The 27,921-nt window shown below is 37.5% G+C and overlaps 1 protein-coding gene across 2 annotated transcripts; it reads right to left on the minus strand.

The window, feature by feature from the left end:
* Window positions 1-14,812: 14,812 nt before the first annotated feature.
* Window positions 14,813-26,577, minus strand: LOC122429565 (chorionic somatomammotropin hormone 1-like). 2 transcript variants are annotated; one of them, XM_043449990.1, is made up of 5 exons: window positions 26,376-26,577; window positions 20,411-20,592; window positions 18,180-18,287; window positions 15,787-15,966; window positions 14,813-15,162 (listed from the first exon to the last, which is right to left on the minus strand). In XM_043449990.1, exons 1-5 carry the CDS (start codon window positions 26,545-26,547, stop codon window positions 14,977-14,979), a joined length of 828 nt encoding a protein of 275 aa, XP_043305925.1. In that variant the 5' UTR covers window positions 26,548-26,577; the 3' UTR covers window positions 14,813-14,976. The 2 variants fall into 2 exon arrangements, with proteins under 2 accessions (XP_043305925.1, XP_043305926.1); XM_043449991.1 differs by lacking the exon at window positions 18,180-18,287.
* Between the last annotated feature and the right edge of the window lie 1,344 nt (window positions 26,578-27,921).

A 27,921-nucleotide genomic window follows, 5' to 3' on the forward strand; every position in this document is an offset into this window, starting at 1 on the left:
ATGACATAAATAAATAGATAAATATACCATGTTCATGGATTGGAAGAATCAATATAGTGAAAATGCATATACTACCCAAAGCAATCTATAGATTCAGTGCAATCCCTATCAAGGTATCAACAGTAATTTTCAGAGAACTAGAACAAATAATTTCACAATTTGTATGGAAATACAACTGTCAGGGAATGTTTGACGGGAGGATTCCTACGTGCTGTCTCTCATGAGTCCTTTGTCCCTCTTCAAGCGGAACAGCACGCTGCTCCCAGGGACTGAGGTCATTGCGTGAGGCAAGCATGAGTCTCCTTTAGTAAACATTCTCTTTAGGACAAAACAGCTTAATCTCCTTCCCTTTACTTGAGATATAGATTGTCTCCTGACCTTGTGACTAACGTTACCCCTTGTTCCCTTGGTAACGGTTGCTGTACATTTGGTTTTCTGATCTCTATCATTCCCGAAAGAAGTTTCTTGTACTGCAGCCTATATATACTCATAGAAAAATCATTAAAGCACCTTTGCTCCACCAGAGCTTAGGTCCCCGGGTCTTTTCTCTCTCTCTCTCTCTCTTTCTCTCTCTCTCTTTCTCTCTTTCACTTTCTTATCATCGACTCCGTACCACAAGGTTCCAGTCCATTAAAGGACCCCAACAAATGGCGCCAAAGAACAGGGACACTGGTATACGTGGCATATCGGGTGGAATGACTCAGGGACCTATTGAGGTCGGTAAGTACTAAGGCATGGATTAAACGGCTGGCCAGCCCCATTATTTTTCTACTTTACTTCACCATTTGTTTAAATTTCAGGGACTTCTGGCTTCACGGCAATGAATAGAGTCTTGCCTTCAAACAGTAGTTGAACATAATCCTTAGTTGCCTGATAAATGCAGTTTTGATTTAGAAATTTGGCTCCAAGTCAAAGAAAATGTTAAATGAGCAGCCAAACAAGGAAAAAATATTCCAATTGATCTCTAGCCCCTATGGGCTCTTATTAAAGCTGTAATTCTGCCATTTCAAGGTACATTCTAGCCCTTCCAATATTCAGCAACAGATAGAACACTTATTACATAAATATAAATTAAATGATTAAACTTTACAAAAGGCCTAATTAAAACAATACAAAATATCTCAAAATTTTCTTACTAGCACTGCCCCGGCTGCTCCAAATGCTTCTCCTCTGCCAACAGTCGCAACTCCAAAAGTCTCTCATTTATTGGAACCTAATGAAAAGTTATGCTAATTTTTAAACTAAATTAGAAGCTGCTATTTCCCATACTGTAATCGGAGAAGAAACCAAAAAACAGCTAGAGAAATTACTTGCTTATGAGAATGCAAATCAGAAATGTCAAAGAGCTATAGCTGCAATTTGTGAGACTAGGACTATTATTGATTATTTAAAAGCTTATTGCAATCTAGGATCAGAAACTCAAAAGATGCAAATACTGATTGAGGCAATGGCTACTACCTTTAAAAAGGGAAATGAAGGATGCTTTAATTGTGGAAATAAAAATCATTTAAAAAGGGACTGCCCTAAGAAGGCTAATAAAACACCAAAAAATTTGCCCTCGCTGCCGTAGAAGAATGCGCTGGGCCAAAAGTTGTAAATTTAAATTTGATATTGATGGAAAACCTATTCCAGGAAACTCCAAACAGGAACAAATTCTATCTTTTCCCTCAAACCCTCAACATCCGGCAGTACTGCCGTCTATGTACCAGCCCTAAATGATTTTTTCCTTTACCCTCAAAACTGTCCCTACTAGAGTGCCTACCGGATCTTTTGGGCCCCTGCCCCCACAAACTTTTGGTCTTTTGCTTGGCCGATCTAGTCTGACTTCTAAAGGAATTACTGTTCACCCTGGAATAATTGATTCAGATTATAAAGGAGAGATTGAAATTCTGATGTCATCTCAGATTCTATGGCAATTCAAAAAGGGGGACAAAACTGCTCAATTACTTCTTTTACCTTACATTTCTATTAATTCCTCTAATAATGTACAGACAGATGGGTTTGAAAGTACAGATCAAAAACAGTCTTTGTAGACATCATTAGTATCTGAGTATGCCCGACCAAATATAAATATCAAAATTAATGGTAAAAGATTTTCTGGTCTCCTCGACACTGGATCTGATATTACTATTATTTCCAAACATTTATGGCCCAAATCCTGGCCTGTACAAAAGGTCTCCTGCCAAATTACAAGAATTTCTCAAACTAAAGTACAAGAAGTTTATCAAAGTGTTCAAATACACTCATGTGAGGGACCAGAAGGCCAACCTGCAACATTAAAACCTTATGTGATAAATGTACCCTTTAATCTAATAGGAAGGGACTTACTTATACAATGGCAAACTCAGATATGCATTCCACATTTTTCCTAGGGGCCACTGCTAATTTAACAAACAAAACAATTATTAAAATAACTAAGAAAAATTATGAGCCTATTTAGACAAAGCAATGGCCCCTTACGAAAGAAAAATTACAAGCTACTAAAGAACTTATAAACACACAATTAAAATTGAAACATATTGAAGAATCTTGCTCTTTTTTGCAACCAGAGATCCCATTACCTATTACTATTCCTCAAAATTGGCACATTATTATTACTGATCCACAAGATTGCTTTTTAAATATACCTTTACACCCTTTAGACCGGGAGAGATTCACTTTCTCTCTCCCTTATCCTAATCATATCGGGCCTCATAAAAGATTTCAATAGACTATGTTACCTCAAGGTATGCTTAAAAGTCCTGCTACTGCTGCTGCTAAGTCACTTCGGTCGTATCCTACTCAATGCGACCCCATGGATGTCAGCCCGCCAGGCTCCCCCGTCCCTAGGATTCTCCAGACAAGAGTACTAAAATAGGATGCCATTGCTGTCTCCATAACAGTCCTAGTATTTGTCAAAATTTTGTAGCCAAGCCTTTACTTCCTATGTGACAACAATTCCCTCATACATATATCATTAATAATATACTATAGCTACAAAAAAGAAAAATGATATTTTTGACACTGAATGGCTATGATATTCTTTAGACTCCGGAGGAAACTGATGAAAATAAAATATTTTTTGAAATTGCAAAACCAGTTCTTCTTGCACGTGCAGTTAGGAAAAGGTTAACTTGTTAAAATTTTTTTTTTTTGAGCTCCAGTTCTGCCTGGGAAACAAAAATAGGCCTAAGAAAAAACCTTAAGTTAACTCTTATCATGTCCTTGGGATACACAGCCCACTCTATCTAGGACTCCAGCCATTAACAAATTGGTGGAGCTCAAAATAAATAAATAAAACAAAAGGATATTTTAAATTTCAAACGGAGAACTATGCCTATGTATCTAAAATTATCTATGTCTCAATGTATGTCTTTGTTTTTAGATAGTGTGGAGTTAATGAGCTCTATTTAGATTCAGCTTTACATGAACTGAAGGGTATTCAATGTTGGGTATAATGTCTATTTAAATGTGAATGTGATTTAAATATAATTATTTGTTAATCTAATTGGGACATGTCTTGAGTCATCAACATTATATAATACTTTTATTATGCCTTGGTTTAAGGTAAACTAAGTTTGTCAACAAGAGGGTAACTTTATATATATATATATATACAAATATATAGATGAGATAAAAACTTTTAGATAAGCTCTATTAGAAATAATTATAGTTTTGATAGAATGATCTATTATCTATAATCTGGAGCCATCTCTTGGGATTGGAGTGACTTAGGTTTCTAGAGTTGTGCTGAACTAAGTAGTAGAAGTTTGTTGAACGGCTGGGTCATTTCCAAATGAAGTAGGATTTTGAAGCGTTAATTGCTGAACATTGGCTTACTCTTAAAAGGGGTTTTTCTTGCAGAAGAGCTGAAGAGATTTTGAGCTGTTAATGAATATAAATATATATTTATATGTGAATGGATATATATATAATATAATATGATTTGAGAAATATGTTCAATGGTCTATAAAATGCTAACATACAAGACATTTCATGGTTGCTATAGAAAAGTAAAATATATGCTTTTAATAGAAAGATATAAAAAATGGCAAATAAAATGATGAATACAAAAATATTTTTTTAATTGTTGAAACATTTATTATAGAATAAAGTGGTATTTACATAAACTTTACTAGACTAGTTTTTCATTGTTGTTCTAGCTACAGCAAATGTTCTTTCTCCAAATTAAACCAAATTGGAAACAAGACAAAAATTCTGGGAAAACAATATTTAATAGAATTAACTTTGGTCAGCAGATACATTCAGACTGCAAATATATTAGAAAATGCAGTTGAAATGCTTGGGTGGATCACAATGAAAACCACAAAGTATAGTATGTTTATTTAAAATAAACATTGGATTTGTTTATTATACTATCATACTTTGTTTTGGCCTTTTAACTTTTAAAGATATTTAGTGCTAGAATTTTAAAAAGGCTTATGACAAATGAAGGAAAATTTTATGGCAAATTGATGTAACTCATTGTCCTGAACTTTCTTCCTCTTCCTTCTTACATGTCTCGATCAATACAAATTCTTCTTTTCTAAGGGCAACACCTCTCTTAGGTAAGACTACACAACATGTTATAACTCACCTATCAACTTACTTCACAATAGTGAGAACACCTAATTCTATAAAAACAGACAATGACTCTGCCTATATTTCTAAGCAGCTCAAACAATTTTTACATTCATTCTCTATTAAACAGATTGCAGACATTCCTTATAGTCCACAAACACAAGACATGATTGGACAAACACATTACACACTGTAACTGCAAATAAAAAATTAAATAAGAGAAAATACACAGGAACACTTTTGTCTTCCTTGTCCAGAGCAAACTTTGCTAGATTCTGGTGTAGTGTAGTCTTTAAGCCTATAACTATTGTTGGTGTGACTATTTCTGTTCCCAATGTGTAGGATTCTTAAAACAGGGCGAAAAAAAAAAAAGAAAAAAGACACCATTTCCCAAACAGATTATTTGTTCCTAAGAATATCAGAAATGTAGAATGTTTGCCTTCTTTTCAGGTCTGTCTTGGAAGTGTAATCATCCTCTTTAACACACTGAACAGTGAGATTCAACAGTTGCTAAGCTGCATTTCTTTTTCAAAGACAAGGTCAAATATATTTGGATGTGAGCAACATTTCATTTGTCAAGTTGTTCTGCATCACCTTTTCAATAATTTCACTTAGGAAAAAATATTTGAATGGTTACTCCTAATCCTTTGCCCCAAATAACACAAACCACAGCCAAATACCAGTCCCAAACAGATTTCTGAATGATTTTTTTTCTTTTAGACTGAAATATTTCCTAAGAATGTTTTCATCATTATCGCTTTCCTCTCTTTTTATAACTGTTGTTAATATAGCCTTATTTGTTTTAAAGTTTTTAAACTTACCACAAAGAGATGTTTTGACAAAAGCAAAAAACAAACAAACAAAAAAAGAAGTTTTGAAACATTATAGGACACTTCCTTTCCTTTGCCCATTTGATATTAAGACGGGTTAACTAATCAATAGAAATCTAAGAAACTAATCTTACAGGGAAAGGATATGCTTCTATTTCTCCAGATGGATCCAACAAGCTCACATGACTTCCTCTTCAGAAGATTGAACCTAAGGGGACCCCCAGCATTCAGACTAGAGATGAAGCAGCAAAAAACCCAGGAAGAAAGAATTCCAATATAAGCCATGGCAACATTAAAAATTTCCAAAAAATGCCGCACTCGACGTCATCAACCTTATGATCTCCCTACTTGGGGACAGATAAAAACCCTTACTAATTAAACTGAAAACCTGATTTCTCAACAGGGAATGCCTCAGAATCCTAAAAATATTTTTCTTCACTATGCTTGCTTTGCTTGCTTTTGTTTCCCCCGCTCAGGCTGACTTGATTGATCACACTTACTGGGCTTATATACCTAACCCCCCTTTTTTATTGTAGGTTGTAAAATGGACAGATATAGAGCCAATCATATCCACTAATGAGTCAACACATATGCCTCCTCCTTAGAACTTGGAGGGGCCCTCTCATCCTGAAGAAAAAGAAAAACTAATTAATATCGTTCTAGGTTATGAAGTCCTTCCTTTATGTATGGGCCCAGCAGAATTATGTATAAACGTTAGTCGACAAACTTGGGCTTTCATCCTGCCTCCAGAAAAGGATTTTCGGACACTACTTGGATTATTTACTGCCCTTTCTTTGTCAGTAAACCATGTTTATACTACTGAAACTTTAGAGAAAGAATTAGGGAAAGAACAAAGAACAACATGCCAAGGGTTTACTAATAAGAACTTTAAATATTTTCCTGTTCACTGGGACAAATGTCAGGCCAAACCAGGAAAATTAATGTTTATAGCTAATCATACAATTATCAATTGGGGACCCCATAGTATGTGGTTATTGAACTGCTCAGATGATATTAACAATACTATGTATGATTATATTACTCAAGTAACATGGAAGGTTACTAATACTACAATAGAACATTACCATGACAGAGGACTTCTTGGCTAGCTTGATGATGGAATGGCCCCCGCCTCGTCCTTGAATCATCCTTGATAAACAGATTGGGCCTAAACAATGGGACATCTGAAAACTTGCTGCATACACCGAAGAACTTGGGACTTGGACCAGACATTCCACGGGGATCAATCATAGCTATAGCAATTATTTCTTTCACTATAATCAATCATATTTTATGCAAGCCTATGTTCCACTTCCTTTTGTTGTAGCTATAAAAAATTTACAATTCAATAAGACTATACGTTTTGTAACTTGCATAAATTGCAGATTATATACTTGTCTTAACTCCTCTATTTCCTTAAGATATGATTCTCTTTTAATTCTTTGATCTCGACGTAGTCTATGGTTACCAATAAATCTACAATGGCCCTGGGAAGAAGGTCCCATGGCTGGACTTGCTTCCTGGTTGCTTACTAAATTGCTCTAGCGATGTAAACGATTCATTGGATGGCTGATTTTTGGCATTATAGGATTAATAACTATTTGCACCATTGCTGTCATCACTAGCGTTACTTTACAAACCTCAATTCAAACACATAATTTTATCCAAAATTGGACTAAAAATGCTCATACTATGTAGGCCACTCAGTCTCAAATAGATGAGGATATTAAAAAAGAAATACAGGAACTGAAAACAGCCATCGAATGGGTTGGAGATCAATTAACAGATGTACAAAAACAGGTGATGCTAAAATGTGACTGGAATTCTACTCAATTTTGTGTTACTCCTGTTCATTTTAATAATAGTGCCTACAACTGGGAACAAATCAAGCTTCATTTACAAAACATACATGATAATGCCTCTCTGAATGTACAATTATTACAAAAAGAAATATGTAAAACCTTTTCTAATAATCTGCCCTCTTCCACTAGTATGGGAACTTTAGCTATACAATTGGCTAATCAATTATCTGGGCTAGACCCACATAGATGGTTTCAGAGCCTTACTCATAGCATTGGGTCTAGAACTATAATTTTGGTGATTGTCTTAACAATTATATTTGTTGTCTACTGTTGCCTTCATGCAAAGATTGTCAAAACTAAACAAACTCTGATGGTCAGAACTCTTCTTACAAATATTATAAATAAATAAGGGAGAATTGTCAGGGAATGTTTGACGGGAGGATTCCTACGTGCTGTCTCTCATGAGTCCTTTGTCCCTCTTCAAGCGGAACAGCACGCTGCTCCCAGGGACTGAGGTCATTGTGTGAGGCAAGCATGAGTCTCCTTTAGTAAACATTCTCCTTAGGACAAAACAGCTTAATCTCCTTCCCTTTACTTGAGATATAGATTGTCTCCTGACCTTGTGACTAACGTTACCCCTTGTTCCCTTGGTAACGGTTGCTGTACATTTGGTTTTCTGATCTCTATCATTCCCGAAAGAAGTTTCTTGTACTGCAGCCTATATATACTCATAGAAAAATCATTAAAGCACCTTTGCTCCACCAGAGCTTAGGTCCCCGGGTCTTTTCTCTCTCTCTTTCTCTCTCTCTCTTTCTCTCTTTCACTTTCTTATCGTCGACTCCGTACCACAAGGTTCCAGTCCATTAAAGGACCCCAACATACAACAAACCTCAAATAGCCAAAGCAATCTTGAGAAAGAAGAATGGAAGGAGGAATCAATCTGCCTGACTTCAGGCTCTACTACAAAGCTACAGTCATCAAGACAGTATGGTACTGGCACAAAGATGGAAATATAGATCAACAGAACAAAATGGAAAGTGCAGAGATAAATCCATGCACCTATGGACACATTATCTTTGACAAAGGAGGCAAGAATATACAGCGGAGAAAAGACAATCTCTTTAACAAGTAGTGCTGGGAAAACTGGTCAACCACTTGGAAAAGAATGAAAGTAGAACACTTTCTAACACCATATACAAAAATAAACTCAAAATGGATTAAAGATCTAAAAGTAAGACCAGAAACTATAAAACTCCTAGTGGAAAACAGAGGTAAAACACTCTCTGAAGTAAATCAAGGCAGGATCCTCTATGAGCCACTTTCCAGAAAATGGAAATAAAAGCAAAAATAAACAAATGGGGCCCATTTCTATTTATTTTTACCTCACTGTCATTCAATTTATATTTTGTGTATATATTTTAAATGTCATAATATATTAGAATATCATTGAATATATAATATTTTTACATTATATATTTTAGGGCACTGACAGTGTGTTGAAAAATGGAAAATAATTTGGAGATTAGTTCTTCAGGAAAGAGAAAAGTATCAAAATTTGTTGCATAAAATGTTACTTAATTTGGGGGAGTTTGCCAACAACTATTTATGAAATCAGTTCAACTGAAGAGAGGCAGAATGTTCAGAATATTCATGTTTGTATGAGTTTGCATAGAGCCTCAGAGATGGAAACATTTTTGAAGTTGGGCAGAAGACAAAGAGATCTGACTTGACAGGGGAAAACTTGAACCTTGACTGCAAGAAAGCACATTTGCTACCCTCAGTGGGTTCTAAGTTGTTGCTGTTTTTTTTTTTTTAATCACCTCTCTTTCTTCACCTTTATTCCCTAAGCCCTGTCTTCTACTTTGCTATTTCTTTTCCCATAGTACAGATCACCTGTTAACATACCATATAATATACTTGCATTCATGTTTATTGCAGATTATTTGTCTTCCCCCAGCTAGAATATAAGTTCCATGAAGACAAGTGTCTGCTTGCTTTGCTTACTGATGTAAACTAAGCATCTATAAGAGTTTCTGAGTCAAGGAGGAATTAAGTCAATGATCAGTTGGTTAAATGACCAATAGCAGAGTGCTGGGCAAGCCTATAGGCTTCAGAATTTTGTGGTTTTGATTGACTATTGAAAATAAACTGTTCTGCAGTTACTCTACAAGGTTAAGACACTTTTCTGTTTCCTTTATCAGCATAAACATAGACTACATTTGAAGATAAGATTTTAGACTCAACATGCTAGCTAAAATGTACATTGGAAAAAAAATTATACTAGTTGATTTGTTTTCTTTATCCAAAATATAATTATATTCCTTTTCAAAAACTTTTCCTTACATAGGTGTGTGTACATATATGTTTATATATATAAATAAAATTCCACCTAGTCAAAGTTATGGTTTTTCCAATAGTCATGTGGATGTGAGAGCTGGATTATAAAGAAAGCTGAGCACTGAGGAGTTGCTGCTTTTGATCTGTGTGTTGGAGAGATTCTAGAGAGTCCCTTGGACTGCAAGGAGATCAAACAAGTCAATCCTAAAAGAAATAAGTCCTGAATATTCAATGGAAGGGCTGATGCTGAAGGTGAAGCTCCATAACTTTGGCAACCTGATGCAAAGAACTTGACTCATTGGAAAAGACCCTGATGCTAGGAAAGTATGAAGGCAGGAGGAGAAGAGGGTGGCAGAGGATGACATGCTGGATGGCATCACCAACTTGATGGACATGAGTTTGAGTAAGCTCCTGGAGTTGATTATGGACAGGGAAGTCTGCTGTGCTTCAGTCGAAGAAATCAAAACAGAACTGAATGAACTGAACTGAAGTGAACCTATGCATAAGTGTTATGTATAAAACATAATGACTATATGATCATTATGCATATGTAACATTAACATATAATGCTATTTTAGTTTCAGGTATAATTATACATATATAATATTGACATATATTGTGATTTTGGTTTCAGGCGTACAACACAATTATTTGTTATGTGTATATATTGCAGTATATACATCCTTGTGGCTCAGATGGTAAAGAGTACAGTTGCAATGCAGGAGACCCTGGTTCAATCCCTGGGTCAGCAAGAGCCCCTGGAGAAGGAAATGGCAACCCATTCCAGTATTCTTGCCTGGAGAATTTCAAGAACAGAGGAAACTGGCAGGCTACAGTCAAAGGAGTCACGAAGAGTGGGACATGACTGAGTGAGTTTCACTTACACTAATATATTGAAAAATGATCACTGCAATAAGTCTGGTGAACATCCGTCACTAGAGATAGCTACAATTTTCTTCTTGTGATGAGAACTTTTAAGATTTCTTAGTAGTGTTAAAATAGGCAATAAATATATTCCCCTTTTGACTTAGTGCAGTTAAATGAGACAAGTGGCTCTGAGTCTTAGAATCAAAGAATCATGTTGAAACAGTTGAGCTGAATAAAACTTCTCAGTGCCAATTCATATAGAGCTTTCTTGAAAAATCTGATTGGGCCCACCTGGCTCCCATCACATATGGTATGGTGTGCAGGCAGATATCGATATTTAAGGTTTGTGCTATCTTTTCAACTTTTCCATGCATTTCTTTCTCAACATCTTTCATTGCCTCATCTGTCTCCTGTCTTCACTATCCAAATAGGTTGTAATTAGAACACAAGACGTTTAAATAGCTAGAGTCGCAATTGCATCCCAGTGGGCATTTTGGAAAGAGGCTGGGAAGGAGTCCTTCCAGTACGAGAATTTTACTTTCAGGGGATTAGAAAGCTTTTCAGTTTGAAGAGTAAATCAATATGAATATTATCTCAGGAGTGAACACTTTTTAATTATTTATTTGATTAGTGATTAGCTGACCATCTTCTAAGAGGAAGGGAATGAAGGGATAGTAAACAAGGGAGGATTCAGGCAAAAGGAATGAGAAATTCTTGGAGGAAGTGGACACATTATTAGGGAGAGCATAACCTCTATTTTGTTTACATTTAAGGTTTTGTTTAGGCTGCCTCTGTAAAGGTATGGGTTGTTTTCATTTTAATTCCATTCATCCTCTATGCTTTACAATGTCTGTCTTATTTAAGTGTTGAAAGTGATTAGTGACTCACTGCTTGTTACCACTGAGTAGTTGTGTTGTGCTTTGGTACAGGTATTTGATAGGGTCTAGCAGAAGCTCTTAAAGCACTTATTTCTATGATTTGCTGCAGAAACTTAACATTTTTTTTTTTTTGATGATTTCTGGTACTAAGTCAAAGAAATACAGGAAAATAGAGCTCAGATGCTTTTGGATAAAACCTTAGTTCATCTCCTCCCTTCTCTCTGACTTTTCAGTCGTCTATTTACTCAACTAGTCCCATATTCTTGGATGACTTTTTTGACTCTTATGTCTGTCTCATTCCTTGCGTGTGGTCAAGGTCTATTTCCTTTCCTGTATCTCTCACATCCTTTGCTTCTTTTCACTTGGCAGAGCCCTCTTTGATTTTTAGTGTCATAATATTCCCAGCTCTTTTGGGTCTGCTTCTTTTTCTCTATCAGCCCCAACAGTCACAACTCCTCAATCCAGGTTAAAGTTTCTCTTTTCTAATTCTGGACATTCTGTTCTCTTGCACTAAAATTTCTTCATTTCCTGTTGCTTTGTAGAATAAACACAAACTCTCCAAATTGGCATAAATGATTCTCCCTAATGCATAAAAAATCCATACAAGTATTTCTTTGTTCTAACCCTACAATAATATATACAATGTATCATGGGAGCATAATCATGAGAGATACAGCATGTCTGTTAAAAAATGAACATTTCTTGTGTTTTTGTCAGACTGAATAATTCACTGATACCTTATAATACTATATGTATTATTATCTCAGTTGCCTTGATCTAGGATGTCAGAGATCCTTACTTCATAAGATGATCCTAAATGAATTGACAGATATACTGTCTTCCTATTTTTGCATATCAATATCCCATCAACCTTTCAAAACTCCATCATAAAGCCATCCCAGTTGCGTCACTCCTGTGACACACTCAGACGGCTCCTAGCTGTACTTTAATCCACTGTAGCACCTTGTTGGCATCACCTCTTATCCTTACTTTACTCAACCATTTTAATATAGTAATTTGTGTGTTTTTATCACCCTCTCTTCTCCACCACTGGAGAGACTACTTCTGGAAAATAGATATTTTTTTAAACCTCAGCTTAAATCCTCATTGTATCCAAGATGTGACTTACTAATCTATAAGGTTAGTGAACTTCAAAGGTTCTTCATTTGTTTGTTTCCATTTGATAGCCACCGCCATTATTCTTGATATAGCAGGGCCATTTCTTCAAATGTAATCTTACATGGAAATCTGTAAAAGAGGGAAAAATTGATGATTTCTGTATGGCAAGGGAGTGATTGTTAAATCCTGTCCAGATATCCCTTCTTTGGCTTTCCCTGACTGACTCTACAGAATATCTATGGCTCTGGTCAATATTGTCTGAAATCTACAGTATTCAGCTTATATGTCACTATCAAGCAAGGACAGCACTCTCAATGTCACCACCTCTGTCATTGATCTAAAATCCTAAATTTATGATTGACATAAATTTTATAAGAGACAAATACATGAAGATGTGTGTGATCTATTGGTGAGTGTATCTTTCCTACAATTGCATTATCCCCCTTATTGCCAAATTTTCCCTCTAAGAGATATCATCCTCTCTGCTTGAAATATCTAGACATTGAATGAAAGAAAGTTAAGCAAGTAACACAGTAGAATTAGATGTTTTTGGTAGTAAATGACTTAGAAAGTGCATTCAGTGTTTTTTCATGGACTTTTGCCTTTTGAAAGAAGAAAGTGAAAATAGAAGAAAGCTGACATTTTATATGCATGAAGGAGTCAAAAGAGGGATTGATAGATTTGTTTGGGGCAGAGTATTCTGTCATGTTCTGAAAGGTTTGGGTCATCCCAGGTAGAGGCAGGGGCAGGACTCAGGCAAGAATAACCCTGCCTATGAGGGAAGAGGTTGGTTTTGCTGGACAGTGTTCCTGTATGTGGGTGAAAGTTGTCTTTGCATAACAGAAGAAAAGTTGCCTGGATTCTGCCTTGAAGAGTTGCCAAGCTTTGTTCATCTCTAGAACTGTGGCAATTAGTAGCAACAAAAGAATACTCCTAATATAAAGGGCAATTTCAGAAAAATGAGGAGAGAAGAGAAAATGGAAATAAAAGGGATTATGAGATATTTGCTTTTAGGACATTAAAGAAAAGCATAAATATTTGGGTCTTTAAAAATAAAGTGTTTTAACAGCATTTCATCCTTCACTACCCAAGTCTTTTACTCACTTTCCCTTTGCTGCTTTTCCTTCCTTCTGTCTTTCTCTTCTTCTTTCTTCTTCACCCCCCTTTCCCTTCTACCTTTTTATTTCCCATTTTCTGTTTACTAGGAATTACTGCTAAAGCCCTAACATGTTGCAAAACCAGCCCAGCAACATCACTGAATCTTAGGAGAGCCAGTCAAGAGATTGGCCCTCATACCAGGTTGCTTGGAGGCTGTTGAACAAGCTGAGCAACCCTAATCCAGTCACACTGCTCCAGTCTCAGTAGAGGCTCAGTCTATTTGGAGGATTTTATAATTTGGGGACCTACTAGGGCATGTGTGTAAGGCCAAATAATTACTGACAAGGATAGTTACTCTATAAGGAAGAGAGAATGGTATCTCAATTCTCAGATAAATGTGTTTATGAATCCAGCTTTCTTATCTACTTGGTTTCTATGTGACCAGTTGGACAATTGTCCAGACTCCCCAGGCGGGGGACAGGTGACACTTAACTAAGCTAGAGTTGTTAAACCCAGAGTGATAGAATGTATGGAATTTTTGCAAGATGATGCAGGAAATGAGGATGCAGTGGAGTGTGGGTGAAGACAGCCACTGGAGGAGGATGGAGCCAGTTCACCTTTGTGTCTGCTATGGTTTCAAACTTTGTGTTGCCAAGAATTTTCATATGTTGAAATCCTGACTCCCATGATGAAGGTGTTTCATAGGTGGGGCCTTTGGGAGGTGATGAAGTTATTGAGGTGATGAAGGATGGAGCCTCCTGGATGAGATGACTGCTTTTATATATAAGAGGCACACGGAGTTTCTCTAGCCCTTTCCCTGATGTGAGGATATAGTAAGAAGTGTGTGATGAAAAGAGGCCTTATCTGATCACACTGTGAAAATCCATTTTTATTGTTTATAATTCTATGATATTTTGTCACAGCAGCCCAGGAGGACTAAGACAGCATCCTAACAATTTTTAGGCAGTTTGGTAAACCTCATTCTATTTAGGTAGCCACCTACAAAGCAATTATATTGTCTGTTGTAACACTGTGACAATGTAAGAATCAGCTGACACTTTGTGGCTTGCTTTCATAAAGAATTCTCAGAATTCAGTCTTCTTGGTAGCATGACAAGCACAATGAGTAATTATTTAATTCTTTGTTTCTTATAACTTGACCCAGCATAATTTTGTGTGGTTCTTTAGTAAGCTCTTTAATGGTCTTTGTCATGTCAGTTCCTGCTATTTGTGACAAGTTTTAATAGGAAATTCTTTCTCTCAGAGGTAGGGATGGATTTTCTTTTGATTTTCTATTAAATGAAGATAAAAACATTGACAAATTTCCTTCTTAGATTTTGACATCTCTACAGAGTCTGTGTTTATTTTGTTTCAGATGAGACCCATTACACCCAAACATGCATTAAATAGCTATGAAATTCAAAGAAGCTTGCAACGGGATGGATCATCACTAACCATCTCAGGATTGGCTGGGATAGTTGTGGGCTTAGCATGTGGTGTATCGGCACTTCAGCATCTGGAGGTAGGTTTCAATTTTACTTGAATCCCTTTGTAGGCAGTGGAACATTTTATAAAAAGTAGTTTTGTTCACATCATCATCTTCCGACATCAGGGAGGAGAGTTCTGACCACACTGGATAGGAGGTCTCCTTCTCCTGCTCTTCAGGATGAACCTAAGTACCCAAAAGATAATGAATTTTATGAGTGTTATTAGTATTTGCCCTTCTTTGTTCCTTCTTATTATCAAATTAAGATTGGGGAAGACTTATGAAACTATTTAGACATAGATTTGGAGCCAGTGTATGGAAAATCTATTAGCAACCTAAAATCAAGAAGCAGAACTCAAGTATGAGTTTGGTTTTGACTTTCTCTTTCCTTTCTTCCCATCCTCATCCTTTGCTTTGAAGAGGACAAAGAAAGAATATGAACAGACAATCAGTATCAGATCACCTGGGTTGCTTTGAAGAAAACATTGATCTTACACATTCTGTGCTTCAATTCTCTTACCCATGAAAGTATTTCAACCACATGTGCCCAGCAAGAGGCTAGCTTTTGGTGGAATTATGTGCAATGCAGGGAATGCTGCACCTGTCAAAAATTGTAGTTGAATTCTAATTCACTTACAATAGAATCTAGCATTATGAATGATTAAGCTCTCACTTTATATAACAGCAATTAGAATATAGAAGGCCTGAATCTTGTCCTTATAAAGTGAGATGTTTCAAAACTCGTTCCTCAATACGGAGGTCATCTTTCATTCATGAGGAAAGCAAAGAAGGCTTCAGGAGATGGCTCACCCTTTTTTGTATCTCTTCCACACCTTCTAGAAGTACTTTGGTCTTTTCCTCAATCTCTGCAGCCTTTGACAAGAGATCAGGTGAGGCTTCTTTCAAGCGCAGTAGCTCTGTGACTAGGTGATGCAGAGGTTCATCCCACGAGTGGAGCAAACTGACTACCAACCTAAAAAGGATTTTGTCCTAAGCAACCACAGGAAAACAATCTCATTAAAATAAACAAAATTCAGTGGGCTTGGTAACATGTGATTTTCGCTCAGCAAGGCTGAGCATATAAAAAAACCCTTTATTATTCCTCTGTGTATGCAAAGTTTTTAAAGATGTTAAGGATATAAAATTATAAAATGTATACTATTAGTTTATACTTTGCTGAAATTCTTAAAAAAAAAGTGTCATTTAAATAATCCTTTTGATGAATTCTTATTTAGAACATGAAATATTTTCTTTTTCCCTCTGAAATTCAACCATCTCCTCAGTGAGTTCTTTTATATTTGAATGCTTTGCTTGTTCAGGGAGAGAAATCTAAATATTTTTTTGGAGCTCAATATGTGCCTAGACTACCTGACCCAGGAAACGTGGATCCTACCCATGCCCACATCATTTTCACCCAATGATTCATTTGTATTAATGAATCAAATCCTTCATTAATTCATTTTCTGATTGGTAGTTTTATGATATTTGAACAAAGAGATAATGAAGAAGACATGAAATTCTTAAATACATTTTCTTCAATCCATACCAACAGCAGTCCCTTTTGCTATCAGAGCAGTCTTTCTATTGACATGAGTAGGGGCAGAAAAAGGCACAGTATTGTTCTTAGTAACAGCATCAGTGGGATTCACAATGGAGGGCCCCCCCCCATTCAGTTCACTACTACAAGGATTGGGCATGAAACTCTCAGGGGTTGAGTATCTCTAATTAATGGCTTGATTTCCTTATGGGCATGAAATAATTTAGTGGTACAGGAAATGAAGAGCAGAGAAGCGAATAGACACTGCAATAGAAATATAATGGGAGACCAAGGAGCTGTAGTGAAATACAGAGTCTAGGGTGAGAGCAGCATAGTTTTCAAGGGGGCTTTGTAGCTTAAAGATGAAGAGTGAGAGCTCTGAGTTGTATGAAACCTAGACTCACTGCTTATTACCTGTGTGATGTGTGCAAATCTCTTAATTTTTCTGAGCCTTGGTTTCTTCATCTCAGGTAGTGTAATAACAGTCACTGTGCTACAGGATTTTTTGTAAGGATTAAGCACAGTAATGAACACAGAGCACTTTGTAAATTGTATGGCAGTGTAATAGCCCTCAATAAATTTTAAGTTTATTTTAAATTCATTAAAAACATCCTCCTTATCCTTGACCTTCTTCCTTCATTTTATCATCTCCATTATTAAGATGCTGAGCAGATAGAAAGAATGTTGATATTATTAATAAAGTTTTAGTAAGAGAACAGATTGTATTTAAGAGAAGATGTATGTGAAAATATTTTAAATAATGTTAGGATTGTGGTTAATGTGGGAATCAGAAATGAGCAATTAAAATGAAAAAAAGTTGGAGCTGGGATTAATGATTGAGGTTCAATTTGTAGACTGTGTTTACATCAGAACAGAGACAATTGTTGCAACCATAAGAAGCAAAACATAATATTTTATAGGACATTTGGGGAGGAGACTCATAATTAAGAATAAAAGTGACAGAGGAATCATTGAGAATGATAAATGAAGTAGGTTTCAGAGAAGCAGAAGAATGAGGAGAGTCTTGAAAGTCAGAAGCAATGTCTCCAATGGTGCAGTGTAGGAGTGACTCTCACATAGGTGTCACTGGTCACAGGGAATACTCAAAACTGTGTTTCTTATATATCCATGAATTCTGCCAACCTTATATTTTACACATAGAATTTTTGTTCAGCCCATGCTTTCATACAGTATAATAGCTGCAATCCTGGGCCTAATGCGTTGATTAAACTAAGGTTATCTGCATGGGAATTTATAGATCTGTTATTTATTTGCTACTACAGATCTTTGGGGCAGAAAGAGAAGGGGATGACAGAGGATGAGATGGCTGGATGGCATCACCGACTCGATGGGCATGAGTTTGAGTAAACTCTGGGTGTTGGGGGTGTTGGTGATGGACAGGGAGGCCTGGCGAGCTTCGATTCATGGGGTCGCAAAGAGTCAGACACGACTGAGTGACTGAATTGAACTGAACTGACAGATCTTTAGTCATCACTTGATTCTATTCATACGTTATCAACTACATAATGTAATTTCTCTTTGATTGCTTAGTATTCCTCCACATTTCTCTGCAAGTGCAGTTACCATTACTCTAATAATCTAAAGCCTAGTAACACGAGTGTACTGTCTCAGTTGCTTGGGTGAAAAACCCAGATAAAATCCTCACCTCTGTATTTTCAGCTTCTTCTTTGTTTTCAGGGGTGGTGATGGATGTAGTGTGGCAGCTGCTGAGGACCTTGGGAGTTAAGTTTTTTCTCTGGCCGTACTGCTTACCCTGGGAGTGATCAAGCACATTCAATTCCTTATGGTTATTTCGGCATTCAATAAATGAATTCATTACCAGAATATTAACACAGCTGATAGATGTATAATTTTTTTAATGAGAGTTACATAATTGAACATCATTCTTTTTCCTTTATTTCTTTTATTTATTTATTTATTTTCTTTATTTCCTTTATTTCTTCCCATTATCACTATAAACAATTGTTTTTGTTTTTCACCTAATTTTTATAAACTTGAAACTCTTCCCTCCTTTGCTCTTCCCAGGTTTAATTTCATCCTTTCCAGTTAATATTAGGACAGCAAACACTAAAATTACCACAAATATCAAATATTTAATGTTTTATTAAGTATCTTTTTTTTTAGTATTTGAACAAAATATAATACATATGTACCAATATGTAGTCATATAATATCTTGTTTACTGTGGGTTAGAAACAATATACTCCCTTAATAGGAGTTATAAAATTATAACTTTCCTCTGATTAAGCTCTGAATCCACACACCTATAGTTTAGTGTTCACCATAGATGCAGAATACAATGTTGTTGATGATGACAAAATAGTAAGTTAGAAAAGCATTGCTTAAAAGTATAGGAAATACTAAGCAATGGACTTAGAATAAGAACAGCAAAAATCAGCTAACACATGGATAGAGAAAAAGTAATCTGGAGGAAGTTATGAACATTTAAAGAGATTACTTGGAAGATTTGAAAAAAAATAGCAGTCAAAGATGGAGGATGACAGAAAAACTACTGAGTAAAAAGAACTACATGAATTTAATAGAAACATGAGCATGATTTTTTATCAGTGTCTGCTCTACATAGGGCTACTTGAGTAATCTGAAAGACAACTTCCAAAATACTTTCATCAGAAAGAATAATTGGTTCCAATTCTAAACCAATCCTTCTATTGTACTTCTAAACCTATTCATTGCCAATCTTAGAGCAATGTTTGAAGTGAAAGTCACTCAGCTGTGTCCAACTGTTTGCGACACCATGGAGTTGTCCATGGAATACTCCAGGCCAGAATACTGGAGTGGGTAGCCTTTCCATTCTCCAGGGGATCTTCCCAATCCAGGGATCAAATCCAGGTCTCCCGCATTGCAGGCAAATTCTTTACCAGTTGAGCCATAAGGAAAGCCCAAGAACACTGGAGTGGGTAGCCTATCAGTTCTCCAGGGGATATTCCCTACCCAGGAATTGAACCAGGGTCTCCCGCATTGCAGGTGGATTCTTTACCAACTGAGCTATCCGGGAAGACAAAACAATGTTTAGTAGCATTAAAAAAACTATCATCATTTTGTTTTCCTGACATGGATTCAGTATGTACTGTGGTTGGAAAAGGGCCTTTATGAAGATTAAGGTTAAATGAGCTCATAGGGTGGGACACTGATCAAGTAGGATTAGTGTCTTCATGAGGAGAAACACCAGAGAGATTTCTCTTTTGTCTCTGTGTCTCTGTCTCTGTCTCTCTTTCCCACTCCCTCAACCTGTGAGAACACAGGGAGAAGCCATCCTGGGAAGAGAGAGTTCTTACCAGAACCTGACCTTGCTGGCGCCCTGATCTGGGACCTTTAGTCCCCAGAGCTGTGAGGAAATGGGTTTCTATTGTTTAATCCACTGAGTCTATGGTATTATTTAATGGGACTCCAAGCTTCCCTGGTGGCTCAGGTGGTAAAGACTCTGCCTGCAATGCAGGAGACATCGGTTCAATCCCTGGGTTGGGAAGATCCCCTGGAGAAGAGCATGGTAAGCCACCCCAGTATTCTTGCCTGGAGTGCCACAGTTCATGGGGTCACAAAGAGTAGGACACGACTGAGCGACTAACACACACCTTCAAGATGACAAATACAGGTGCTTTAAACTTATTTTGGAAATTTAAAAATTAAAATTAATGAAAAGAAATTGAATCAGATATCTCACTCTAAGAATCTTTGACATATCATGAAATTAATCCTTTCTTCGATTTACACATCTTATGAGCTGATGACATGTTTGACTTAGGAAGTGTGTTATTTGAAGTTTGGCTGATGCAGCCTTCTTGTTTAAAGGATAACATAGTCCACTCACTTTCACCAAGGTTTCTTATGGAAATAAGCAAGAAGTACAGTACTTACAAATTCATCGAACATTTCCCTGGCGAGCCTTCGGTTGTAGTTAGCCACCATGGTTGCAGTGTCAAACAGGTTTTGAAGGGGAATCCGGCACTCGCCAGTTTGGTTCTTACAGTATGGTGCATAGTCCTCACCCTGGCACAAGAGTGGATTTGACACCACCAGCAGCAGGAGCAGGCAGGACCCTGCATAAATAAAAACATGAGCCACTCTGAGATGATGTATTAGCCTGAGGTTAGCAAAAGCCATCCTGTCCAGGGAAGCCTCATCTCTCCCTGTTGCCCTGAGCAGAATTTGATCCAATGAGCCAACTCATTGGAAAAGACCCTGATGCTAGGAAAGATTGAGGGCAGAAGGAGAATGGGGCAACAGAGGATGAGAAGGTTAGATAGCATTACCAACATAATGGACAAGAGTTTGAGCAAACTCCGGGAGATAGTGAAGGACAGGGAAGCCTGGCATACTGCAGTCCATGGGGTTGCAAAGAGTTGGACATCACTTAGGGACTAAAGAAGAAGAACATCAGAATTTTTAAGGTTTTCTCTTCTCTGAGTTGTATAGTGCCATGGTATCTAAGAGTAAAACGGTTATTTAAAATTAGATGATGAAAGTAAAAGAAGTGTTTCTCAAAAAGCAGAATTAAGTTGGAGAATTGTGGGACTATATCTCTGAACATCTAAGCTTATTGGGACAAGCAAGGAGAATAAGAGTTCATATAACACAGGCATATTTGTGTACATATATTTCTGTGTGTATATGCTTGTGTTATGCATAAAGATAAATATGCACTTAATTCCTACATGGAACTTTGTGCTTTTTCAAAATTAGACTATATAGGAGGCAATAAGTATAGCTGTGGTTGTTACAATAGTCATGTATGGATGTGAGAACTGGACAATAAAGAAAGCTGAGCGCCGAAGAATTGATGTTTTTGAACTGTAGTGTTGGAGAAGGCTTTTGAGAGTTCCTTGGACTGCAAGGAGATCAAACCAGTCAATCATAAAGGAAATCAGTCCTGAATATTGATTGGAAGGACTGTTGCTGAAGCTCCAATACTTTGGCCACCTGATGCAAAGAACTGACTCATTGGAGAAGACCCTGATGCTGGGCAAGATTGAAGGCAGGTGGAGAAGGGGTCAACAGAGGATGAGATGGTTGGATAGCCTCACCGAGTCAATGGACATGAGTTTGAGCAAGCTTCAGGAGTTGGTGATGGACAGGGAAGCCTGGCATGCTGCAGTTTATGCAGTCGCAGAGAGTCGGACACAACTGAGTGACTTGAACTGAACTGAACTGAAGGACAGAAGAATATCATAAATCCGAATGTAATTGATCATTTATTGGAAGACGGCTAACTATATGACATTTTTTTTCTGTTAAAATATAATTTTGTGATTATATAACATACCTAAATATCCAATATATGACTGAAGAGGAGCTCAGTGTATTATCCACACTGTAACTGAAGGAATCAATTATCAGTGGATAACTATGCATTAAACTTGTAGTTGAATGAGCAAAATAAACTGATAAACACTTTTGTCCTTTTCTCAGTGTTCAGTTCAGTTCAGTTCAGTCACTCAGTTGTGTCTGACTCTTTGCAACCCCATTAACTGCAGCATGCCAGGCCACCCTGTCCATCGCCAACTCCCAGGGGTTCACCCAAACTCATGTCCATTGAGTCAGTGATGCCATCCAACCATCTCATGCTCTGTCGTCCCCTTCTCCTGCTCTCAATCTCTCCCAGCATCAGGGTCTTTTCAGATGAGTCACCTCTTTGCATCAGGTGGCCAAGGTATTGGAGTTTCAGCTTCAACATCAGTCCTTCCAATGAACACCCAGGACCGATCTCCTTTAGGATGGACTGGTTGGATCTCCTTGCAGTCCAAGGGACTCTCAAGAGTCTTCTCCGACACCACAGTTCAAAAGCATCAATTCTTCGGCACTCAGCTTTCTTTATAGTCCAACTTTCACATCCACACATGACTACTGGAAAAACCATAGGCTTGACTAGATGGACCTTTGTTGACAAAGTAATGTCTGCTTTTTAATATGCTGGTCATATTGGTTGATCATAATCAGTATTGGTTGGTCACATGCTGGTCATTCTAGGTTGGACATAACTTTCCTTCCAAGGAGTAAGCATATTTTAATTTCATGGCTGCAATCACCATCTGCAGTGATTTTGGAGCCCCCCAAAATAAAAGTCAGCCACTGTTTCCACTGTTTCCCATCAAACTATACTCTCTACCTATAACAATTTTAGGTGCTATTGTGCCCAAGCATTGAAATTGGGGCTCTTCCCAGAAATGAATAGATATGAGCCCTGCTCCAGAGTTTGTGTTCTTGATGCTGGAATCTTCTGTTCTCTGGTCCACTAAGTCCCACACTTTCTCTCCTGAGCATCGTCTGGTTCTCCTGTTTACACAAGTGTTTGTACTTTGGTTTTCCTATTGATTCTCTTGTTCTTTTGATCAGACTACCCAGGATCTTGATGGTTTATTTTTCAGACCCTTTTGTTCTTTGTTTTTCCTGATGCTTGTTAATGTATTTGCTTTCATACATTCCTGAATTTCAGTATCTACAGCTGTCCTACCCTATCCTCTTGCTGTCTAAATTTTGGCTTTTAGTATCACCATATTTTTCTGAACTTCATTTTCCTTTTGGTCCAGTTTCTGGTATTCAAATTAATCTGGATTCTCACATCTGACTGTTCTTGGTGCCTCAGGCAACTTTGAGAAGTTGGCTTTCTCTCTATGCAATACTGCCCCTTATTTCGATACCATTCCGGACTTTCTATAATTTCACTTCCTGCCTCATATTTTGTCTTTGTCTTTTTCCAGCTGCTGTAACTTCAGTACTATGTGTCTTTACATTGGTATTAATATTTATAATAAATTCTGAACCTGATGTAGCAGATAATTAATACAATCAAAATAGTAATAATAAATCCCCCCAAATTATAATCCATAAATGCTCCCATTTTTAAAAGATTTTCTATCCAAATATTATTGAGATCCCCTAACTCATGTTTCATTACTAAGTGGTTCAATTTTGAGATAGAATATACAGAACAATGGAGTGGCAAACACTGACAATTACCTTGCTCTTTATATGTCTCATTAGTAACTGTGTAAATGTTAGCTTTTGTACAGTAGGGCTATTCCTAGCACATATTAGAGCTCCCTGTGGGGTGATTGCTTTTGATGAAGGATGTGCACTGAGAACTATAATCGCCAAAATGGTAAGTGGACATGAAAGGAAGCAATGCAAGGAAGACATAGGCTTTTGTTGTTCTGGTAGGAAAAGATTGCTCTGTCTCTCATCTCCATATTTAACAAAACCGTTATTCTCCCTTTGATTTTTTAAAAATTTGGGTTATTTGCATTTTTTGCTCTTTGGTTGTATGAATCTCACATAGTTTTGGATATTAAGACCTTATCAAATATGTGATTTGCAAATATTTCCTTTCATTCCATAGGTTGCCATTTGATTTGTTGATGGGTTCCTTTGCTGTGCAGAAGCTTCTGAGTTTGATGTGGTCCCGCTTATTTATGTTTGCAGTTGCTGCCTTTGCTTTTTGTGTCAAACAAAAGAAGAAATATTGCAGACATATGTCAAGGAGATTCTCTCAATGTTTTCTTCTAGAAGTTTTATGGTTTAAGGTCTTATGTTAAACTTTTTAATCCATTTTTGGTACAGTTTAATTTTTTGCATACAACTATCCTGTTCTCCCACTACCATTTATTGAGGAGACCATCCTTTCCCATTGGGTATTCTTGGTTCTTTTGTCATACATTAATTGACAATACATGGGTGTGTGCTTCTTTCTGGATTCTCTGTTCTGGCCTGTTGACCTGTGTATATGTTTTTATGCAAATGCCATTCTATTTTGATTACTTTATATATTTATAGTTTTCTTTATTTCTCTTTCATAGCTTGCTATTGGTGTATGGATAGGCAACTGAGTTTTGTATATCCGAATACAGTATACAAAAAATATGCTACAGCTTTATGGAATAGACATTTCCCCCCTACATAAGACATGCAGATGGCCAAGAGGTATATGACAAGATACTCAACATCAATAATTACCAGGAAAATGCAAACCAAAAGCACAAGCGATATCACCCCATACCTGTTAGAATGGCCATTAGCAAAAAGATAAGAAATATTAATAACATGTGTTGATGAGGGTATGGAGAAGCAGTAGGTCTTGTGCACTGGTGCTGGGAGTGTGAATTGGTGCAACTCCCATGGAAAACAACTGTGCAGATTCCTCAAGAAATTTAAAAGAGTAATGTTATATGATCCATTAATCCTACTTCTGGCTTACCTCAAAGCTCAAAGCTTACCTCAAAGACCCAGGTTCAATTCCTGAGTTGGTAAGATCCTCTGGAGAAGGAAATGGCAACCCATTTCAGTATTCTTGCCTGGAGAACCCCATGGACAGAGGAACCTGGCAGGCTACAGTCCCTGATGCTTCAGGAGTTGGACACAACTTAATGACTAAAACGAAACCACAATCCTACTTTTGGATATATATTCAAAGGAAATGAAATCATTATCTTAAAGAGATATTTGTACTTCTATGTTCATTGAAGCATTATTCACAGTAGCCAAGATAAATGAACAATCTCAATATTGTCAACAGGTGAACAGATTAAAATAATGTGATATGATATATATGTGTGTGTGTATGTGTGTGAATATTATTTAGCCATGTTAAAAGGGAGAAATTATATCATTTGTGGCAAATGGATAAAACTCGAGAGCTTGATGCTACGTGAAATAGGACAGAGAAAGAGAAATACCATATGATCTCAATTATCTGGAATCTAAAAAAAATTGGAACTCAGAAACAGAACAGGAAAGTGATTGCCAAGAGTTGGAGGGTGCAGAAAATAAGGAGAGATTTGTAAAAGGTTACACATTCTCATTTAATAAGGTCTGAGGATCTAATGTAGAGCATGGTGACTATAAGGGATAAGATTGTGCTGTATAATTGAAATTGCCTGAGAGAATGGAAATTATGTATGCTCTTTATGAAAAAATAAACAGTAAGCCTGTGAGGTGATGACTTTGTTACTGAACTCAGTAGAAAAGGAAAATCTTTTCTAAGACATACATACATTAGGGTCAACACAATGGTGGAGGAGTAGGTGGACACGGAGTACATCTCTCTCCATGGATGCATCTAGAATTCATGTACAGGGTTTTCCTGGAAGCTCAGTGGTAAAGAATCAGCCTACCAATATAGGAGGCATGAGTTCAATTCCTGATCTGGGAGGCTCTCCCATGTCACAGAGTGACTAGTACCATGCACCACAACTATTGAGTCTGCTTTAGAGCCTAGGAACCACAAGTGCTGAGACCACATATCACAACTACTGAAGTCTGTAGTACTTGGAGTACCTGGAGCCCATTCTCTGTAACAAGAAAAGCCACTACAATGAGAAGCCCCATAAGCTGCACCTAGAGACTGTCCCCCACTCTCTGCACCCAGAGAAAAGTCTAGGAAAACGTGAGCTGCACTAATTTGTGTTGCAGGATGGGGGAGTAAAGAGGTACTGGGGAAATGAGAAATGCTCACATTTTCAATAGGTTTCCTGTATTTTTCTACATTTGCTTCTTCTTGTCTGCCTTCTCTATAAGGATGGTGTTAAAAAAAGAATTAATGCAGATTTAAGTACCTCTAGAGATGTGTCAGGAGTTCCTGACCACTAGAAAGGAAATCACAGATTCATGCAAAACTCACTAGGATTAAGGGAAGAAGGAGGAGAGAAAGCAAGCAGAACCAGTTTGCACCAGGGGGTCAGGGAGCTGAAGCAGGGGAGAGATCCTGGCATTCAGGGCAATTGGTTGGGCAGAAGGGAGGCATTTGAGGCTTTTGGAGTGAAGTAGCTGATCTGTGACAGTCCAGATGGAGTGGAACCACACAGATAATCAATGCCATGGCCTTATATACCTTGAACAAGGTCGCTGATCCTCTGGTGCCCACGGTGGTTGGATGCTGGAGCCATGGGGATTGGAGAGAAATCCCAGGATGAGGACTGCTGCTGATGGGGAGATGGCCCAACAGGACAGAATGGAGGAAATCTGTCGTGGGGAATGCCTAAGGAGGAAAACCTGGCAACCATAGAAATAGTGTGCAGTCACATCCTGGGGGTGGAGCTTTCACTGTTTCTTCTCTCTTATCAATGCTGGTACCTGCATAAGAGCAACAGGGAAAGATCACAGTGATGGTGGCCTTCGAGTGACCAGTGCGCTGAGCAATAAAAAATGTCAGTATCTCTATACACCTTAAGCGGGTATGCTAAATTGTTTCAGGCGTATTCAACTCTTTGAGACCCTACGGACTATAGCAACCAGGCTCCTCTGTCCAGGAGAATTTGCCAGGCAAGAACACTGGAGTGGGTTGCCATGCCCTCCTCCAGGGGGTCTTCCCTACTCAGGGGTCAAACCGGTGTCTCTTACTCTCCTGCATTGACAGGTGGGTTCTTACCACCAGTACCACCTGGGAAGCTGATATATAGGCTACCCTACCTATCCTATTCTCTTACTATCTAAATTTTGACTTGTAGTTTTAAAATTTAACATCTAAATATATGTGTGTTAATGTTTATTACAGAAAGACCACACTCTTCCTCAGTGGTAGTGGTGGTCTATGTCTATGGTTAAAGAACTAGGACAGGCTTACTCTGCCCTGGGATGGATTTCCTGTGCCCTGACCTTCAGGGAGGTCAGTGGGTGGCCAACTCCATCTATGTATACCTTGTGTGTGGGTCTGCTGCAATTCTGCAGCATCCTCACAAAAACTTTGTCTTAGCCACTGGAGATGCAAACTGCGCAGTGTCTCAAAACTTTACTCAGTTCCAGTGGGTTTTATCAGGAAGGCGCAACCCTTAAGAATAAAAACAGACTGCCTAAAAAAGAATACTAACTCATAGTCTTTATCATCTTCATAAATTTAAGTGATAAATCCTACCAAACTCATTCAGATACATTCTTACATAAATTTTTTATTGGCTGCCAAGTTGTAAAGCTGGAGCATTCATAATCTGGAGGAGTCCATACAGGCTCTTTCCACATCAAGACAATATCTTGCCACATTCTTTTCCAGTTGCATTGATGGGCCACAGTGTTTGCACACAATGAAAGAGCTCAAAGATAATGGATTTAACCCAGAAAAAAAATTCAACTCTCTTGCTTGTGAGAAGCAAGAAACTTCTTTTCACTCTGAAAATATCATTATTTTGGAGGTAGAGAACTTTCTCTCTTGCTTTCCATACACTTACCACATTTTAGATTTTGATGTAAAATTTAACCATTATTTCCCCTAAATCTTTTAGTGAGCTGTCCTTTGCTTTCCAGACCTTCTATCACAAACTGCTCTGTCCATCTCCTGGAAGAGCCCCAGTCCCCTAATATCCCTGGGATCCTCTTTTGTTCTGTCTAATACTGACTCTGTTCTTCAGCCAGACTTTGCTTTAAAAATGCAATTATATGACCCA

Source organism: Cervus canadensis, chromosome 28 (genome assembly GCF_019320065.1).
Source record: "Cervus canadensis isolate Bull #8, Minnesota chromosome 28, ASM1932006v1, whole genome shotgun sequence".
In the NCBI taxonomy this organism is placed as follows: domain Eukaryota; kingdom Metazoa; phylum Chordata; class Mammalia; order Artiodactyla; family Cervidae; genus Cervus; species Cervus canadensis.

What these genes read in the sequence shown, in the direction of transcription:
- LOC122429565 (XM_043449990.1), bottom strand. Translation starts at nt 26,547, where the DNA reads ATGGTTGCCAGGTTTTCCTCCTTAGGCATTCCCCACGACAGATTTCCT. An exon ending in GATCAGCGACCTTGTTCAAG is followed by an intron (nt 20,593 to 26,375) that starts GTATATAAGGCC and finishes TTATTTATGCAG; the next exon opens with GGTCCTGCCTGCTCCTGCTG. An exon ending in TGGAAGAGATACAAAAAAGG is followed by an intron (nt 15,163 to 15,786) that starts GTGAGCCATCTC and finishes TTGGGTACTTAG; the next exon opens with GTTCATCCTGAAGAGCAGGA.